This window comes from Sinocyclocheilus grahami, unplaced genomic scaffold (genome assembly GCF_001515645.1).
Source record: "Sinocyclocheilus grahami isolate Dianchi unplaced genomic scaffold, SAMN03320097.WGS_v1.1 scaffold293.1, whole genome shotgun sequence".
NCBI lineage: Eukaryota > Metazoa > Chordata > Actinopteri > Cypriniformes > Cyprinidae > Sinocyclocheilus > Sinocyclocheilus grahami.
In genome coordinates, this window is record NW_015505472.1 from 539,944 (window position 1) to 560,716 (window position 20,773).

General features: G+C 38.2%; 1 protein-coding gene across 1 annotated transcript; it reads left to right on the top strand.

The window, feature by feature from the left end:
- The first annotated feature begins 237 nt into the window (after positions 1-237).
- Positions 238-18,338, top strand: LOC107600859 (cysteine-rich protein 2-like). The gene is made up of 8 exons (XM_016292827.1): positions 238-342; positions 12,018-12,112; positions 14,710-14,767; positions 15,309-15,443; positions 15,688-15,756; positions 15,878-15,972; positions 16,775-16,832; positions 17,068-18,338. Exons 1-8 carry the CDS (start codon positions 300-302, stop codon positions 17,133-17,135), a joined length of 621 nt encoding a protein of 206 aa, XP_016148313.1. The 5' UTR covers positions 238-299; the 3' UTR covers positions 17,136-18,338.
- Positions 18,339-20,773: the final 2,435 nt, after the last annotated feature.

Consider the following 20,773-nt stretch of genomic DNA (forward strand, 5'->3'; position numbering starts at 1 on the left):
ATTCATGAGACGTGAAAGGAACCTTTGTTGGACGCCTTTCACATTCCCGTTGAAGGATGTAAAAAGAAAGAGCCAGTGGCAGCCAGACGACCCCGCCCACTTGATGACTGACCGTCAGCCTGACCAATGGGAGAAGCGAAAAGCGAAGCCCTCAAGCAGACCTGCGAGAGTGGGCGGGGCTATGCAAATCCAGCGCGGCGCTTTCAGTAGGATGCGCTCCAGCTCTCTCAGCCATTGGTCTTCTTGCGCGCCTGGAAGACAAACCTGACGCTGATTGAGAGAATCCGGCTTGAGAGACGATGGCTTCAAAGTGCCCTAAATGCGAAAAGACTGTTTATTTTGGTAAGTTTGTGTTACGTTTCGATTTTATTCTGAACCTCTATTTAAAATACACTCACCGTTATGTTTTGATATGATAAATGACTTCCACGATAATCATAGAAAGCGATGGTTTGTTTGTACAGGTGTTGATAAAACTTTTTTTTAAGCAACTGAGAGTTTGCGATTTGTCTGTGCGTTAATCACGCGCCGTCTTCAGTAACATTTCAGTAAATACTTTCTATGCACTCACCTCTCTCAAAACTCCCCAAAATCATCTCTTGAACTTGCTGAGGAAGAGATGCGACATATTCCATCAATACGGGTTTCCTGTGACTTTTGCAAAGCTTAGAGGTACACACTTCATGTTTTTTTTTTCGTTGCGAGAAAAAAAATCTATCTTTATTAGACATGTTTTATAAATGATTATGTCACACACGATTGACTCGGTATGAAAAGTAACTAGCTGTAAACAAATCACATGTTTTTATCCCCCCCCCAAACTGGTCATTTTTGGCCTGTTCCACTTTTAACAATAAAAATCATATGTCACAATATATTGAATTGATACCAGTTCATTGTAATGCTGTTAATACATTTGTATTTGTTTTGTATAATCATCTCTTGAACTTGCTGAGGAAGAGATGCGACATATTCCATCAATACGGGTTTCCTGTGACTTTTGCAAAGCTTAGAGGTACACACTTCATGTTTTTTTTTTCGTTGCGAGAAAAAAAATCTATCTTTATTAGACATGTTTTATAAATGATTATGTCACACAAGATTGACTCGGTATGAAAAGTAACTAGCTGTAAACAAATCACATGTTTTTATCCCCCCCCAAACTGGTCATTTTTGGCCTGTTCCACTTTTAACAATAAAAATCATATGTCACAATATATTGAATTGATACCAGTTCATTGTAATGCTGTTAATACATTTGTATTTGTTTTCTTTATAAATTTTATAAATGCTGTTTCATATGTTAAAACATTTAAAATGTTATATAATTTTATATATTTTATTTATAAATTCTTTACTTTATAAGTTGTATAGATTTAATTTTGATGTCTATGTTTGATATGCTTTGTGTAAAATGTGGCAAAATCTCACAAATAAGGGGTTTAAACTGTATATAGACAGAAGCAATGTTGCATATCAAATTTAGCCTCTGACCATTTAAGAAATCTCAATTTTAAGCCTTTTTTGGACCTATTTTGTACTGTATTTGTGGAGAATACCATATATAGAAATAAGTATGCAAAGTATGATAAACTTTGAATGTCAGCGTTTTACTTTCAGACATCTGCGTGCAAAGACAGCCTATATTCAGACAATTTTATTGCCCACTTTTGTAACTTTAATATTAAACAGTTGTGTCTGAGTCCTGTGTGCTGTTTTCTTAGAATCACCCTTTTTTCCACTTTTTTTTTTTTAACATGACCAGTTGAGGGGCTATTTTTCTCTTTTGACCAGATGAGTGGCTACTTTTATAAACACTAAAATGAAAGCTTGAAAGTTGCTGTACTTTGCTTTTATAGACTTGGATGTGTTCTTAATACAGCATGTGGCTCTTGGTGCATGTTTGGGGAACTGAAAGATAGTGAATGAAGGGCCTCTTCTTTTCATTTATATCCATTTTCAGGCCAGCAGCATTGATGTCTGCTCAATACATGCCTCTCAATCCATTAAACAGTTGAATAGCCTCTCTGCCGCTTGACCTTATCATCCCTGCTCTCATATTTATAAGGTTATTCATCACTGCATCAGAGCCTTTGTGGTGGAAACTGAGATGATTATTCAGCTCTTATTTATGTTGTATTAATCTGTGTGTCAACCGAACAGCAATAACACATGCCCAATAAAGCTGTCGGGTGGTTTTAAATCGATGGTGTGAGCCAGGTGCTGTTATATAAAAGCAAGTGCAGCTCTTTTCATGACTGTGTGTCTAGTGGGTGGGCAGAAAATTCTCTAGCTTGAGTGTTTTTCGGCTGGTTTTGCTTCAGGATCCAGATTTCACATTGGACGACAACATGTAATCATGCAAGTTCATAAGCTTAATAATATGCTAAATCAGTCATATAACAGAAAAAATAGCAATTTTGCTTTAAAACATACAGGTTTTGAAGTCTAAATAAGACATGGTTGGTTTTGATGGAGACTGTACTTGCTGCATTTTGATTTTATTGGGCACAAGGGAGGAACTGCACATGTTGCTGACGTCACAGCCAGTCTTAGTGGTCCATGATGCCATAGAGCTGAAGAAAAGACAATTCAGGGTTTCACCCAAGACCTCGGTTTACTTCATGAGAGAGTTGATTGAGATGGATGCGGGTGACTGTGCTTTTATTAGACTCACTTTGAAGCCAAGACACATTCCATAAAGCTGTGGAAGATCAGGGGTGCGGTTCTCGTCTTTTGGTCCTCAAAGTATGTTTCCTCCTGAATATGGAAATGTCACCAAGTGGAATATTTGAGGTTGACTGTGAATGTTGCACCCAGATCCACGGCCTAGACATCCAATGAGCAAAAATCTGCAATAAAGCTCTATTAAATAATATAAATAATCATGATTAATATTATTGTTTAATATTGTAATTGTTTTTTTTTTCTTATTGATCTATTAATATTAATTTACTTTACTAGTTTATATTCAATATTAAATGTAATATATTAAATAAAAAACAAAATGGTTTGGTTGCAAAACCCAGCTTCAGATTGTATTTCCAAATTGACTTTGTGGGAGTCATGCATGTGTTCCTGTAAATTCCTTTCTGACTACATCTTGTTTCAAACCAAAGTGGTAAGCCACTGTTTTGAGTGGAAACTTTTCAGAATTTTGAGTGAACCTTTTATTCATTTATTGAACAGCTGTTAGCAGATCCTGTGGTTTTCTTACACAAGAGGAAGCATAAACGCTTCATTTCTCACATTCACATGGAATCAGTACTTTCCCATTTTTCATACTTTGCTTCCATTCAAAATGGGTGGGACATCCAAATTTGAGTCTCTTTGAGTTTATATACTCTGAAAAATATTATCGGCATTATGTCCACTTTCACATTTGAACACAACCGTTGGAAGCAATTCATGTATGCCTGAAAACAAAGGTAGCATTGTAAGTAAATGCTACAACATATTTTAAACATTTATATAATAGAGAACCTGTCCCTATTATTGACAGACAAGAGCTCACTTACATCGTATCAAATCTCATTAATGAGAGAGAATCTGGCAAAACAAGGAATCTGCTTCCTTCACTTTTCTTCATCTTTTCTCTTTTTTCACTGTTCTCCCTTCAAGGCCTGCATTCATTCTTGAATAGAAGTTAGGAATGCTTTCTTTCTTAGATGCTAGTCGCATCGAAATCTGAGAGGGCATGTCCATTATGTCATCCTTTGGTTTAAGATACAGGCAGACAGACAGTTGGTTTAATTGGGAGTTGTCCATACCACCCCTCACTTTTCCTTTTTTCTCTCTCTGTCCCCATCTCTCAACGTATCACATTTACTACTTGTACCCATTTAAAACCCTGTGTTTTCCACATGGCTGCCTCACAAGCTGTTTTAATGTGCAGAATCTGTTATATAATGCCACTTCTTGCATTTTTGCCTACTGTTTAGGGGCATTGCGTAATTCTGGGAGTCAGAATTGGAGGCCGTTCGCCTTGTCTGTCAGGGTTCCTGGCAGGCAAGAATTTTTTTTTATTTATTTATTTTTTGCCCTTGTTGCAAGGTTAGCAAGAAAAAAGACCTAAGCCATCATGTAATTACTTGTGTTTTATGGGACTAGTCTTTAAACAGGCGTTATTCTAATTTGACCTACCCCGAAGGCCTGCAGACATGCATAATTTGTCTACATAAATTTGCTCTACCTGAAGACACAAGGAGAATTTAATGCTGCATGTATCTTTTTCCCCTCTAGATTGTTCATAAATCAACCCATAATTGTATCAGAATCTATTTAAATAAATTAATTTTAACTGGGTCAGTCTCACAAAATGCATATATATGGGTAAAAAAAAAAAAATATATATATATATATATATATATATATTAAGAATTGTTAATGTTTTATTGTATTTTACTGTATTGTGATTTAATGTTTTATTGCATTCTTTATTGTATTCTCATTATTGTAAGACGTACAGATGTTTTCTTATCAGCATTTCCCATTGTTTTCCAATGCTTGTTCTCAGTTTTGTTTTTTTTAAGTATTACAGTAAAAATTTATGTAATATATATTTTTTTACTATTTAAATTGGCATAAATTATTCAAATTAAACTACACTGAAATTACATAAATTATATATTTATTATATATTTTACATTTCATATTACAGTCGTGAATACTTTGTTGCTTTACTATAATGAGAATTGGAAGAGGAAATAAACTTAATTGTCATGAAAGTGTTACAATGCAAAAAATCTTACATTACAGCAGACATATTTCTTATTTTTGATTTTGGAATGCAATGTGATCCAACCTGTGCATAATAGATTTCATGATATTCACCCAACCACTGAAATGCGAGGACCAGTAGAGTTGCATATTGGCTGCAGGGAATCTGATTGAGCCCAAGCTCCACGAGGCAGCATTGATTTGTACTGACAGCCATGGGCACTGCAGTAGCACACAGGCACATGTAGCTCTCATTCAGGCCAGACAACTGAAAATCATGAGGTTGCTTAATTTATATCAATAGGAAACTGTGCTAGACTGAAGAGACAGATATCTTGCCGTGCCTTGCGTAAGCAGGGCCACATCTGTGCAGCAATGACCCAAACCACACCCAGCCTTTCCGCACTACTGTAAGGAAATTCACAAGCCGCTGCAAATTGGAAAACCAAGCACACAATCAGATCCCTATTTGAGATTTGTTTGGAGAAGGAACTGCCACTCAGGAGTTGATGGTTATGGGCAGGGTCTCTAAGAAAGGCAATGTTTGCCATCATAGAAGAGTAGGGTCATTAACAGAGCTAGGCCTACAGAACATGATTTGAACATAGAGCATGTGTGCTATTTATAGCTAAAAACGCTGAGGATCATGGGAACTAACCACAGCAATCTTCTCTCTGCTTACTGGAGCCAGGATGGACATGTAATGAATTTGTGTACATTCAAGCTACATTTTACCTCGTTTTATCTCTGTGTGTGATCGTACATGTTTGGCTAAGGCCTGCAGGCCCTCAGATGCAAGGCTATTGGGTCATGCTGTAATCAGTGACTCGAAGCAAAGCCCCATGTTGGACCCAGATGGCATGCATGTTGCTTTTGCAGTATGAGAGGATACAGTCAGGGTAGAGAACAGTACGGACCCCCCAATACAGTAAAACTGCACATTTTAGAGTGGCCTTTTATTGTGGCCAGCCTAAGGCACACCTGTGCAATAATCATGCTGTCTAATCAGCATCTTGATATGCCACACCTGTGAGGTGGATGGATTATCTTGGCAAAGGAGAAGTGCTCACTAACACGGATTTAGACAAATTTGTGAACAATATTTGAGAGAAATAGGCCTTTTGTGTACATAGAAAAAGTCTTAGAACTTTGAGTTCAGCTCATGAAAATGGGGGCAAAAACAAAAGTGTTGCGTTTATAATTTTGTTCAGTGTAAATACACATTCCTGGTCTTATATATTATGCAAAGAAAAGGTTGGTCTACACAATCTTTTATCTTGCAGAATTGGCTTTCCTCTGAAATGAAACTAAAAGGCAGGAAATAATGTTAATCAATAGTCAGACAGCTATTTAGGCATTGTTTATGCTACTAGGTGATTCGGCCTTGCCGATAGTTAAATGGTTGCAAATGTTTCATGTCAACTTTTAGGGACCACACATTTGTAGGGACTCCTTATCCACCTTATTTTTCAATGTGGTTGTAAGGTATTATTTCCTGTGAATGTGTGAGACATCTGATTCCTTAGCCATTATAGGTAAATAACTAAAAAGAATAACAACGTACAGTAAACTGTAAAACTATTTGCATTAGAAACCAGTGTGTTTATGATTACAGTAATAAAATAAAATGATAGTAATATCAAGAAGCATAGCAAACTGTTTTTGTACAGCTAAAATAACTGGTAGCGGTTGACACCAGAAGCCTTGCACATTTAAGTTAAAAATGGCCATGCACACTCTTACCTTAAAAATAAAGTGGATAAACCTTCTACTCTTGTCTACAACCTTGTACTGACCTCGCTTAAACCCACCTTTTTGACCCTCGCTCCGTTCCCCTCTGCTCTCCTATCACTTCCTGTCAACTGCTCTCTCAATAACAAAGGGCAAACTATTACTATGTCCTAAAACACACACACCCGGATCAGTGGACAGCCCAGGGAACAACTGGGGCTTATGTGCCTTGCTCAAGGGCACCAGTTGTGGGTAATGAGGGTAGAAGAGAGTGCTGTCCATTCACTCCCCCACCTACATTTCCTGCGGGTACTGAGAATCGAACCCACAACCTTTGGGTTACAAATCTGACTCTTTAACCACTAGGCCACAACTGCCCCTATAATAGTGACATGATGTAGCCAGCACAGATAAAAAATTGCTTTCTTGCAATTGGGCTGTTCTGTAAAGTTTGTCTGAATTAGCAACAGTAACCAAAGGGTTGAAGCTTCCCCCTTGGTTACAAGGAAGGGAAGGGTCAATTATACAGTGGTTTCAAAAATAATAAGCCACGCCGTCTAAAGAAAAACACTTGAAAAATTACAAATACAGTGTCCCCATGTTCCAGAGAGATAGATGCATCTGTTGTGCCTAGACAAACCTAATAAGAATGATTAAACTGAGATTGATCTCTCACGGCTTGATTCTTTTTTTGCCAAAGTAAATCTCTTTGAGAGCCTCTTTTATTCTGGAACAACCCCCAGGATATTGGGCATGACATGTTTACAGAGAGACTTATTTACATGATATCAGGTTGATAAATCTTGCTTGGTAATGTTGACTTCATTAAATCTCATATGACTCTTGTTGGGTAGAAAGAGTTGTTGTGACTGATTTGCTTTCGAAATGAGAGCAGACTGCACAGTGTAGTTTCATTAGCCCACATCCAAACCTGCATCTGTTCTGCTGAGATGGCACAAGCTCATTCGTGTGAAGCCACTGAGGGTTTCATTTACCCTCCCTTTGTGTTGTTCACGGATCAGTTGACCTGGTGTTTGAGGTGTTATCGTCTGATTTAATTGTGTGGTAAACTGTGGGAAAACACATGATCTAATGGCTGACGGGAGATGTTGCTTCTACAGACAGTACCAGCAGGACTAAAGAGATTACCTCTGCAGCTCAAAACAAAGCACTAAGCTGCTTATCAGCGATCAGGTGTACATATTGCACTGTAACCTCTGCATGTGCTCATTAGAGCCGGACATTGGGAGGTACTGGAACCTCTCGTATTGTCTTACACAACCGTCCATTACAGCTCTCATGCCTCTATGCCTCGCATCCAAGGTAACCTGACTCTCTAATGAAGCCCTCTCTGGTCTCCGTGTCTTCCCTCTCCGGTCGAATGGATTCCCTTAGGGACGTACGAGATGACAGTGCTTTTAGGATATCGCTATAGACACACCATTTATATTGGAAAGCAGAAACCTGGGCCCATATTCACAAAACATCTTAAGGCTAAAAGTAGCCCATAACTAGCAGATTTAGGAGAAAATCTTAAAAATAATGGGCGTGTCAGTCCTAAATTTAGGATTTTGTTCTAAGAGTGTTTCACAAAGCGTTTTAGCGCTAAAACTAGCTCCTAAATCTGTGAAATGTTAGGAGTAGTGTAGAGGACTCCTAAGTCACTAAGACCAAATCTGAACTATCTTAAAATGGCTCTTGCAAGCAATCTACCTCGGAATATAAACATTTTAGAAACATTTGACGATAATGCGCTTTTAAAAAGGTATTGGCTTTGGTTTGGAGGTTATCCCAACTCCAAATTTTTTATTATATCCTTAATATATAGCTGTTCTCGCGTCCAGTCTGGTTTTCTTTTATGTTTGCATGTCTTACTATCAGCCATGATTATTCTACTCTGTTAATTAAAAGGCTGTTTATATGCATATGTTGACTAATTGTTTATGAGAAGCATACAAAGAGGCTGACAATTAGCTATTTAATTAGTGGCACTTAGCCTGCATTTTAAAATCTTTATATGAATGTGGCAATTAACTTTTTTATTTTATAATATGGCAACATAATATTGCGCTCTACAATATTTCTATGAATAAATCTCTGACAGAGACTATCAGCCAATCACTGTGTGCATAGTTAGTAAGTATGCTGACATCATCCATAGCAACAAGGTCAACCCTGCCCTTACTCTTAGCATAAGACTTCTGTCTATTCCTTAGTAAAAGTTTGTCTCAGCAGCTTTGTGGATAGGTTTTAAGAGAAAACTCTTAGCTAAAAACTTTTACTGCTATTTAGGAGAACTCTTAGTGGTGTAAGATAAAATGTTTTGTTAATACGGGCCCAGACTTGTAATTTTGACTGCAGACAAAGCTGCTTGTAAATATACCACCCAAGACACCGATTTCCTTTGGCCGTAGTAAAATAATGTGTTAGAGCGTAACTGGAGGTCGTCCAAGGGTCTATTCAACTTGATGAGCGATTAGCGATTCCCTCCACCCACGCAAAACTACACCAATAACTGAAACAGCTCCCCAGCAACCACTTGTACAACAACAGAAGCCCTTTTAATAGCAACTCTGTTCATCTGCACTTCGTCAACCACCACGTAGACACACTTACCGTTGTATAGTACTCACTGGCATTGCCATCTTCCCTGTGGAGACACTCTCTCTTTATACCCAGTTGGGCTATTGACTGTGAAATCTCACTTATCTTGGATTAGCCTCCTGCTGGAATACCGGTGATTTATACTGTCTGGATCTCTCCGTCTCTCCAGTGTGAGCTTAGAATTCATTTGAATATGAGGCCTGTGTTAGTAATAGGGTTACATTTATAGTATGTAACTACTTCAATTTTTTTTTTAAAGAAAACTTCATTACAAACGTACTTTGTATAAAGTCTTGATCTGGGTATTATCCGTGTGCTTCGGACATCATTGATTCCTCAAATCATGTTTCTGGGTAAGGAGAGTTGTGATACCACTTTTCTAGGCAATCAAATTAAGGGTGTTTATCTGATGTTAAATAAGGCATGGAAAAAATTTATAGAGACCTAAAACGTATAGAGACCAGAACCTGAGGGTGGACTCTTTTGACTTGAGCCAGTAAGCAACCATTTAGAACATAGTAACCACTTAGCAATGCATTAAACTACACCACCCTGCAATTCCCTGGCAACCACTAACAACACCCTTGCAGTCTGGTGGCAAGTATTGCACAGGCAAGTATCACTCATTTTCTTCAGAAAACTTAGAGATTAAGGCCCCGTCCACACGGAGACGCATTTAGCTGTATACGCATACATTTTGTATCATATAAGCGTTTCGTCCAGACGGTTCCGGTGATTTGGGTGAGTGAAACCGATATTTTTTAAAATCGGATCCCAGAGTGGATAAATCTGAAAACGCCGCCCTTGTGTTTTCGTGTGGACAGCGAATCCGTATATTTTCTGAAATGATGATGTCATCAGCCCACGTCTCGCCCCTAGTCAGACTCATCAGCCTACGTCACGTAACAGCAACAAAAACATGAACAACACTGAACGGTTGTCTTTTTATTAACTAACATTAACACAGATTAATAAATGTATTGTTCCATGTTCATTTGTATACCGCACACAAGGTTTATGTCTTCTCCATTTTTAGTGTATCTCTGTGGCAGAATTACAGCGCCACATACTGGTCTGGCATGTATACTACATTGTTTTGTGTCGGTTTCATAGTTTCGTGTGGACGCAGATATTTCTTGAGACAAGGAGAAAAAAAGATCGGATAGGGAACGCTCTGGCTTCGTGTGGACATAGCCTAAGTTATACCTTTTTCAACATTTGTCCCAGAGATTATCATACTTTTTAAAGATTCGTACCCACACATTTAAATTGTTGCTACACCTCCGTGTGTGAGTATAATTGTGTATCTCATTGGAATAGGAGTTTTTGCTGCACTTTAGCTGTATAAAATCTCCTTCTCTGATGGTGAAACTGATCTCTCTTGTACTGACCTAGACCCCCCGAGAGACGGACTAAGAGGGCTGCAAAACTGACAGAACAAAAACAATACTTCTCCAGGCGGGAAAGCTAGGAAGTACGGGAGAGCAGGAGGAAACGGATTGTTCTCTTTAGCTGATTGTGCCCTGTTTTGATAAGCGAAGGTGTTTCCTCCATAGTGAGAGAGCTGTCACAGCAGCCCTGCCTTATGCATTGTCTTGAGAGCGAGGTATATAAATGGAAAGAGTAATATTAGGTCTGGGGAAGTCTCCCAGGACCCTCCTGAAGAAATGGGACAGGAGGGGAAATGGAGAAATGGGTCTCCGTACTATATGTCGTCACTTAGCTGTCCGGTTCTAATTAGCCCACGCCACTGCATTTCCTTGTGTTTCATGTCAACACATCTCAGCTATGGAATGAACCGCTGTGGCCACTCACAATGAGGCCAGTGCTTTTCATTGTTTTTGTGCAATATGATCTCACAATGATTATCAAAACGAAAATGCCTAGACCAGCACACATCCTCAAAACATGAAGCTAGCCTAGATCTGAAAATTATGCAAATCCACCATTAATAATGCTGTGTGGAGACTCTCACTTACTGTTGCCTTCACAACAAGGAGCAGCTCTTTGCTTTAACCTCCTGAGGAAATGCACTACATACTTCAGTTCTTTTAGGGTCTTGGATTCTCAGACAGGAAGTTTCTATGGCACATTCGTAACTTATCAGGGGCTGCAGCCATCAAGATATGAGTGGAAGGGAAAATCACAGCATAAAAGTAACATCTAAATTCTTATACACTATAGTTAAAAAAAGCTCCTACCCACATGTTGTGGATAAAAGATTCTGGGGTGTGGTTATGGGCAGGTCCACTGGGCAGCAACACATTATTATCACAATATGACATTGACTGTGTCTAAAATTGCATACTCAAAAAAAAAAAGTAAGTTCTACTGTGTATAGTATGAATGTATATAGTATGAACGTAATCCAGACATCTGTCATATGTTGTCATTGTTGTGACCCATCAGCAACAGTTTCCTTGCTTCATTGCCATTCACACATACTCTCCTGTGCCCTCATTAGGAAGTAAATTGTCCATTGGATGCCAACTTCAGAATCTCATTGGAAGTAGAACAGAAGGTCATACTTTTCTGCCTGCTGTTTTATGAATACTGTGAATTAGGAAATATACTCTTTTCACATACTGATTTTGCCTATTATACAGTAGGCAAGTATGCATGTTCAGATGCTAAATACTGTATCCCATTTGAATAAAAAAACTACTGTATATGAGGTTGCACACAAATTATGATATCACATGAATTTAATTTATAATATTAAAAAAAAATGTTTTGCTAATGCAAGTATCGTTGTTATTGTTACTCAGAGTTAGAGATTTGAACAAGCACCTAATTATTAAACCTCAAATTGTGAGGTGAAATATCCAATAGCAATGCCTCAATATCCTAGTGACCACCCATCAATGCCCTACGTGTCATATCGACTTGGCAACAATACCTTAGTATCGGCGCAGCAAGTTTTTTTATGTGCTCTCTCTCTCTCTCTCTCTCTCATCTCCCAGCTGAGAAAGTGTCATCACTGGGGAAGGACTGGCACAAGTTCTGTCTGAAGTGTGAGCGCTGCAGTAAGACTCTCACAGCGGGTGGCCATGCTGAGGTGAGTAGGTCAGAGATCACACACTACTACCTCTCTGCAGTCTAGCTGGTGAAACTCAAACTCCGACTGCTGAGTATTGACTTTATGACACTGTGCATTTCCATCAGAGGATTAGTGGTCTATTTTAAGAGTCCAGAACCAGGACTGAAGCCTGTCATGTGGCATTATGTGTGTTGGAGGGCAGTGTTGGGAGCTAGCATGACATAAACACAATTTAAGTGGTAAATATGATACAATCATGAAAATACAAATGCCAACTGAACATATCAAAGCCTACAGCATGTTACAACAAGTATTTCCCATCCTTATCTCTTTTGGATAGCTGTGTGTAATCGTGTCTCATGATGCTCGTCTTCAGTGATTTGTTGAATGCTTGCTGGCCAGCTTTGTACATCCCGAGTGTTCCTGACTGCAAGGCAAGCCAAATTAAATTCTCTATGACCTTTCCAGCATCCTATTACATCACACAGTGACGACTGTGTCTAGATCAGAATGGCAGTAGAGGGCAAAGGACAAAGGGCAGTGATGTTTTAGAGCCATAGGAATCATTATCACCAGTCATCATGTTGCCTTGAGTCCGTATTCCACATGCGTAAGAATAGGAAACACCTGAGTGTTGCATTTACTCCAGGAAGAGAGTCACAAATAGAAAGAGTTCTCTCTGTAATCTGTGCGTAAGTATATTAACATCTTCACTGCTCACATCAGCCTAAATCTGGATGTAGGTCAGGTTGCTATGGAGAGATTTCTGTTGGGTGTTACGCAGCACAGGAACGAGGATGGGGTAAAGTGAAGACGGGTGAAGCAAGTTTTTCTTCAAGACCATTGACTGAACAAGAACTCGCCCTCTGGATAAGATGATAATCCCTTAGTGTCCTCTGTGGATTCTGGCAGGGTAAAGCGAGAGGGTTTACGGGAATAGCCACGTTAAATAGAGGCAGAATGGAGAGAGTTTGGATTCAGTTACCAGAATGTGAGAGGCTCTGGAAAAAGTGTGGGCTTGTGTGCTGCTCTATATGACCGGTAAGAGATGACCAGTGAGAACTGTAATGGGAGCTGATAGACTAAGTTTTGTATCTGGCATAGACATCACACCCACAGACTTTTCACTGTCTGTCTGATGCATATCGCACACAATATGCCAAGGGATTTCTAAAAAAAAAAAACAAGATCTGATTTTGATTGGCAATTTCCCAAAGTCAATGGGTGTGCAACTGACAGCAATTTCCCACAAAATGTACGCAGAAGTGGGTGAGCTGAAGTGACATGAATCCCGAGACCATTGACCACCACTTGCCAATCCAGAGTGACTCTGTGGTCATTACCAATGAGAGTGCAGATAGTAAAGCTTGCGTGATCTGCTGCCTAATACAATTGGATACTGCAGTCAAGTAAGAATGCTTGCCAGCAAACTTACTAACAATATAGTGATCTGACGACCTCCAGTGATTAAAACGCTGTCAGAGTAATGGCACCTTCAGGGACTAAAGGCTTCTATTTCTATTGAGTAACTGTACTGTCAATACTTGCTTTAGTTAGCAGTTCCACAGAAGAACTAGTCATTGGATTTGGTACGTTTGTGAGATTCATGGCATTTAATTTTTGAGAAACTTCATAGCAAAGCAAGTAGATTTCCTTGACCACACATTTCAGATTCCCCCATATGATCTTGACTATAAAAAAAATGTAAAATTGACCAGACTTTATGACAATGTCTTTATATGTGAGACTACATTTGCATGTATGCATTTGGCAGATGCTTTTATACAAAGCAACTTACATTACACTCAAGGTACACATTTACTTTTTATTAGCTCTTGCTTTCCCCAAGAATCGAACCCATGACTTTGATGTTGCTATCACCATGCTCCAGGAAAGCTTCCCTCCCTAAAATTTCCTCCCTAGTGGTCTAGTTGGGCTAACACTTAAGGATCCTGATTAAATTACACCAGAACAACTAAACCTCTAAGTCGACTACTGTAGCTTTTCTGCATTTTTTTAGAAGTACTGACATCTTACAATATCATCAAGTTTTCCGGCCATTGGAATTGAGGCAGGAAGGTATCTGCTAGTCTTTGGTTGGAATGTGGGGCTCATTACAATTTTTTTTTTTTACCCTTGCATACTTTTGTACTGGCATGAGGCCACAGTTCTCAGCCCCTTCCGTTCCTTTATCCTGTCCTGCGCAGCTGTAACGGTCACACAGCTGCCGTCTGACGGTTCCCATGGCAACCTTTTCCCGCCATGGCCCTGACCAAAGGGCTCTGGAAGCAACTGCCATTGAAATATGTTCCGTCTTCCACGTCCTTCCATGTACACGCACAGATACACTCAAGGCACACAAAGACACATAGGACACTCTGGGTGTCCTTTTCCATCAACATAGACTGTGCCCTTGTAACTGCTGTGAGTGTTATCAGGGAACGGACGCCAAGATAAGCACCGTCTGTGGCATTTAGACATTTAGGATGGTCTACAAGCAGAAGATTAAATTGCAAACTAAGACCAGCAAATGCACACTCATTCACTTGTGGAGTCTTAAATGATGGAATATAAGCCTGGAATGACCATGTTTTCTTTGTTTTACATCCACACAGCATGATGGGAAACCATATTGCCACAAGCCATGCTATGCTGCCCTCTTTGGGCCAAAAGGTGAGATGAGATAACACACTTAGCATTTCTAGTTGAAATCATGTGATAACAACAGTGACATGGAACTGTTGTAATCTCTGTCCATTTACTGTATATACAATATATTGGGTTATAAAATGATTGATTTGACTTGGAGATTTTGCACTTTTGTACATATAGTCCATCGCAAGAGTAAATTGTTAATATAAGCCATTGTTGTCATACAATTAAAGAGTGCCGTCTGCTGGGCATTAGGACATTCTTGTTTTGAGAAAGAAATCAATGGCAACACTTCACAATAAGGTGTTGTTCATTTATATACTATTGTTAATTTTTAAATGTACATTGTACATTAATGCTACAACTTAACATGTTAAAATATATTAGTATCAGCAGAGATTAACATTAAATTAGATTAATAAATGTGTTAAAAGTGTTGCGAGTTCATGATACCGAACTAATTTTAATGCATGAACAAATGTAATTAGTCATATCAAACATTTCTTATTGTGAATGTTGTATGATAGTGGGATATTTTCATGAAACCTTGTTTAATTTGTAGGTGTGAACATTGGGGGTGCAGGCTCATATGTGTATGAACCTCCTGCCAACTCCTCCCCACCTGCATCCAACGTGGACTCTGCACCAAAACCTCAGGAGAAACAGGTCCCAGCATTTTCAAGGCCGCCATCTAAAGGTACAAACAGCAGCAGAGATCAGCAGCAACTGACCTATTCTGATCTGAACAGGCTGAATGTGTATTACTGTAAACTACAGCTATCACTGAATCGTTGTTTGTCAGCCTAAGGCCACAACATAAAGGTTGTAGTTTGTGTGCATCTTCCTTTAGCTACAAATCATTGTGTTCGAAATGTTTTTGACGTATGACAAATTGCACAGTGTTTATTTGGATCATGGAGTGCATACATCTTTCACTTCAGCTGGAAGCATCACAACCTTCTCTGGGGAAGCCAACGTGTGTCCCAGATGCAACAAGAAGGTCTATTTTGGTATGCTTCTCTCCATCCTAACATTTCATACCGTGGCTTGGATTTTAATGATTGGAAATCCATAACAGAAAAATGTTATAGTGCTAGCATAATGACATGTCCTGTTGCTTACTTATGGCAGCTGAGAAGGTGACGTCACTGGGGAAGGACTGGCATCGTCCATGCCTGCGTTGTGAGAGATGTAGTAAGACCCTGGCAGCAGGCAGCCACGCAGAGGTGAGAGGAAGATGAAGTTGCTAATAGTAGAAGTGCAAAGATGGCTTCCATGATTCTTTCATTAATTCTGTCCATGTAAAATAATTTAATCAAGAATCATTTTTACATTAGAAATCTTGAAATCCCGCAGGGCATCTGTGGGTCATTGAAAAGTATTAATGGGTAATAAATCAATTTGCTGGAAATTAAGTCTGGAAATTAAGTCTTAAATCACAATTCACAGGGTTTTTTTTTTTTTACATTTCCTTTGGGAATATGGCTGTACAATTAATCAAAATAAATTGAAACCTCAATATGACTTGAGATAATTAAATTGCACAAAAAGAATATTACCACAGTAGAAGACAAAAAATAACGTTTTTAGTTGATGTGCAGGTCTTTAAAAATAAATGAAAGAATCATTTTTACATTAGAAATCTTGAAATCCCGCAGGGCATCTGTGGGTCATTGAAAAGTATTAATGGGTAATAAATCAATTTGCTGGAAATTAAGTCTGGAAATTAAGTCTTAAATCACAATTCACAGGGTTTTTTTTTTTTACATTTCCTTTGGGAATATGGCTGTACAATTAATCAAAATAAATTGAAACCTCAATATGACTTGAGATAATTAAATTGCACAAAAAGAATATTACCACAGTAGAAGACAAAAAATAACGTTTTTAGTTGATGTGCAGGTCTTTAAAAATAAATGAATAGCTATTGACAAAAATATTGTAGGAATATATAGTTGGAAGTGCTGATAACATTTATATCAGTTGAATGCATGAATTTACCCTAAAATGTGTTTTTATGTGTTGTAGCACAATGGTCAGCCCTACTGCCATAAACCATGTTATGCTGTCCTCTTTGGCCCAAAAGGTACTGTGAGAGTTTCCAACTCAAGGGGGAGCCATTGCTTAATTTTCTGAAAATAGTCTGACACTGTTTCAAATTAGTAGTTCTTTATTTGCAGTGAAGAAGCAATTAAACATCTTTTATATATTCTTCTGCCTTCTTTATATCATAATTATAATAATGAATGCTGAAAACCTGATATGTCCAAGTTAAATAATTTTTTAATTAGTTATTAACCCAGTCTCTCTTGGATTTCTAGGTGTAAACACTGGCGGTGTTGGCAGCTACATCTATGACAAGGAGCCCAACACGGAGGCTCAGCCTTGATTTTTCAGTCCTTGGGAAGCCCAACTTCACTATAATAACAGCCACTACCAGTACCTCACACACTTTCACACATGCCCCACTCTTTGCCTTATCACGGATAACCTGTGCCAGCTTGGATCTTTCTGCAGAAAGTGACGGCACATACTACAACCATGCCTTGAGCTCCAACTGCACCACTTACAGTCCCTTGGGCTCCTCTTAATGGTCCACTTGATGGTCCTCTACCCCTGTCTCCAACAGGAAAATTTGAACTGGTTAATATAATAATTTCTGGTTTGCCCTATGATTAATTTAAAGGTAATTTATTTCATTGTATACAGTGTCTTTGTTTGTATAATCATTAAAACACTGTATTGTGGCTCCTAAAAAGGAAAAAACCAAGATCCCTACTTCCACAGTACTGCATGTACAGTAGGATGTTTGTGTAATGTGTATTCTAGTAGCAGATAAAACAACAGAAGTTCACTGAGGGAGCTTTGTTTTATGACGAGGAGCCGGGCTGTTTGAAATGCCTGCTGACAGAGAGATGAATCTCGCCTTAGAGGCTCCAAGCAGGTGCGTTCGGGAGCACATCATCATAAATCTGAAAAATATTCCCAAACCCAGATTTACTTTTTGGCCATATGGTAACATTCCTATGTTTAAACATTTTAAGAGAAGGTCTGCAGGATGTATGCAGACAGTAAAGTAAAATGGCCAAGCACTTATTTTTAAGGGGAGGACAGATCCTGCTCCCAGAGGGCCACTGTCCTGCAGAGTTTAGCTCCAGCTCTAATTAGGTACACCTGAACCCAGCTAATCAAGGTCTTCCAGATTACTAGAAACTCCCAGGCTGGTGTGTTGGGACAGGATGGAGCTAAAATCTGCAGGCCCTCCAGGAGCAGGTCTGGATACCCCTTTATTAATGGGGTAGCTAGTTGAAGTCCACAGGGACAGATGGGAACAGGGGTGTATGTGATTGGTGCTTGGTGACCAAGTAGCTGCAGCTAATATTTCTGATGCCAATCTAGTATAGTTACATAATGCATGGAAACAGATTAAGGAAAAGATATGAATAAGCTTTTGTGATATTCATATTTTAAACAAACCCCAGTTTCTCAAAGTGTTGAAACTGAAATATTATGTTTCGCATTAGTTTGTTGTAAATTTGACAAAAAAATTTCTGAATGTGCATTTGTACTCTTGACTGTAATTATTATATATAAAAAAAAATTTTGGGGGTGTATGTGATTGGTGCTTGGTGACCAAGTAGCTGCAGCTAATATTTCTGATGCCAATCTAGTATAGTTACATAATGCATGGAAACAGATTAAGGAAAAGATATGAATAAGCTTTTGTGATATTCATATTTTAAACAAACCCCAGTTTCTCAAAGTGTTGAAACTGAAATATTATGTTTCGCATTAGTTTGTTGTAAATTTGACAAAAAAATTTCTGAATGTGCATTTGTACTCTTGACTGTAATTATTATATATAAAAATGTTTTTTGTTATTTTGAGAACTTTCTTATGCAGAGTCTGTAAATCAAGTCCTGCTGCTTTTGTATGTTTAATCCCATATTAAAAAATTTCTGAATGTGCATTTGTACTCTTGACTGTAATTATTATATATAAAAATGTTTTTTGTTATTTTGAGAACTTTCTTATGCAGAGTCTGTAAATCAAGTCCTGCTGCTTTTGTATGTTTAATCCCATATTAAAGTTTACGTAAAGCCTTTCTCTGGTCTTGGATTTTTTTTTTTTTTACTTAAGTCCAGCTGAATGCGACTGCTGTAATAAAACATGCCATAACAAGATGCGAACAATAAGGGAGTCAAGGTAAATTGATACAGATGGTCTTGAATGCAGTGCATTGTTACTATTTTACAGTAATCATTTGATTGTCATGATCTTCATGTTGCACTTATCCACAGCGAGAGGAGAGCACTGAACATTCACTGGAATAATGCAGCTGACAGAGCCTATTTGTGTGCTTTGATCACAAAATGCTTTGAATAGTAATTGTTTTTTCTCCATTAAAGCTTGTCTTGGGAATACTCTTGTGATCGGAGTTATCAAAGCGTTGGAGAAAACATCTCTTGATCTCCAGTTAAGGTTACATTCAGTCAAATTAGGTCTGCTCAGTTTTGTCTGTCCATTGAGCTCTTAGTAAAATCAATAGAAGAAGTTATTCATTGTACAGATTTCCTTTTTTAACATTACTTTTATCACTTTTTCAATAAAATGTGTCTGTAGACTATTGGTGCCAGAAATCAAATGGCTTGCAAATGGTTGAAATTTATTTTCAAAAATGCTTTTATTAATAGAGCTTCATTCATTTTATGTATCAAAACAACATTTCAGATTCTGATTGGTCCGTTGGTTAGTCTAGTTATGCCGTCCCATTGCGCAAAGTCCCATGTCTTAACATGATGCACTTAGAAATGTATTCGGTAAATGTGTTTATACACATGTTTTCTTATCGGATAAAAAATAACCTGACACAGTTGAGCACATACGTTTTTTATGCGAATTTTTAGAATTTATGCACATCTTGCCATTTCCATTCAGTGTTTTTAAATGTGATATCCCAAAATGCACATAAAAATAGGTGGGTGGAAGTTCGCCGTGATTTTTCCAAGTAAGACATGTTCCTGGATCAACATCTTTTGTTTATCCTGGATCAACATTACTGTCCAGAAATATAGACTAAACCCAATCCCTACTCCTAAACCTAACCCTACCCAGAATTTATTCCTAAAATCAGTGTAAAATGATAGCTGATTACCAAGGGTGTAGAAGCACCTAACCCTGATCGTAAGCCTAAAACCGAGAGGAGAGCACTGAACATTCACTGGAATAATGCAGCTGACAGAGCCTATTTGTGTGCTTTGATCACAAAATGCTTTGAATAGTAATTGTTTTTTCTCCATTAAAGCTTGTCTTGGGAATACTCTTGTGATCGGAGTTATCAAAGCGTTGGAGAAAACATCTCTTGATCTCCAGTTAAGGTTACATTCAGTCAAATTAGGTCTGCTCAGTTTTGTCTGTCCATTGAGCTCTTAGTAAAATCAATAGAAGAAGTTATTCATTGTACAGATTTCCTTTTTTAACATTACTTTTATCACTTTTTCAATAAAATGTGTCTGTAGACTATTGGTGCCAGAAATCAAATGGCTTGCAAATGGTTGAAATTTATTTTCAAAAATGCTTTTATTAATAGAGCTTCATTCATTTTATGTATCAAAACAACATTTCAGATTCTGATTGGTCCGTTGGTTAGTCTAGTTATGCCGTCCCATTGCGCAAAGTCCCATGTCTTAACATGATGCACTTAGAAATGTATTCGGTAAATGTGTTTATACACATGTTTTCTTATCGGATAAAAAATAACCTGACACAGTTGAGCACATACGTTTTTTATGCGAATTTTTAGAATTTATGCACATCTTGCCATTTCCATTCAGTGTTTTTAAATGTGATATCCCAAAATGCACATAAAAATAGGTGGGTGGAAGTTCGCCGTGATTTTTCCAAGTAAGACATGTTCCTGGATCAACATCTTTTGTTTATCCTGGATCAACATTACTGTCCAGAAATATAGACTAAACCCAATCCCTACTCCTAAACCTAACCCTACCCAGAATTTATTCCTAAAAT

Excerpts from the sequence above, each read along its gene's own strand:
- LOC107600859 (XM_016292827.1), top strand. The coding sequence starts at position 300 with ATGGCTTCAAAGTGCCCTAAATGCGAAAAGACTGTTTATTTTG. Across the intron at positions 343-12,017 it reads CGAAAAGACTGTTTATTTTG|CTGAGAAAGTGTCATCACTG; the intron begins GTAAGTTTGTGT and ends CTCATCTCCCAG. Across the intron at positions 15,444-15,687 it reads TTCAAGGCCGCCATCTAAAG|CTGGAAGCATCACAACCTTC; the intron begins GTACAAACAGCA and ends CTTTCACTTCAG.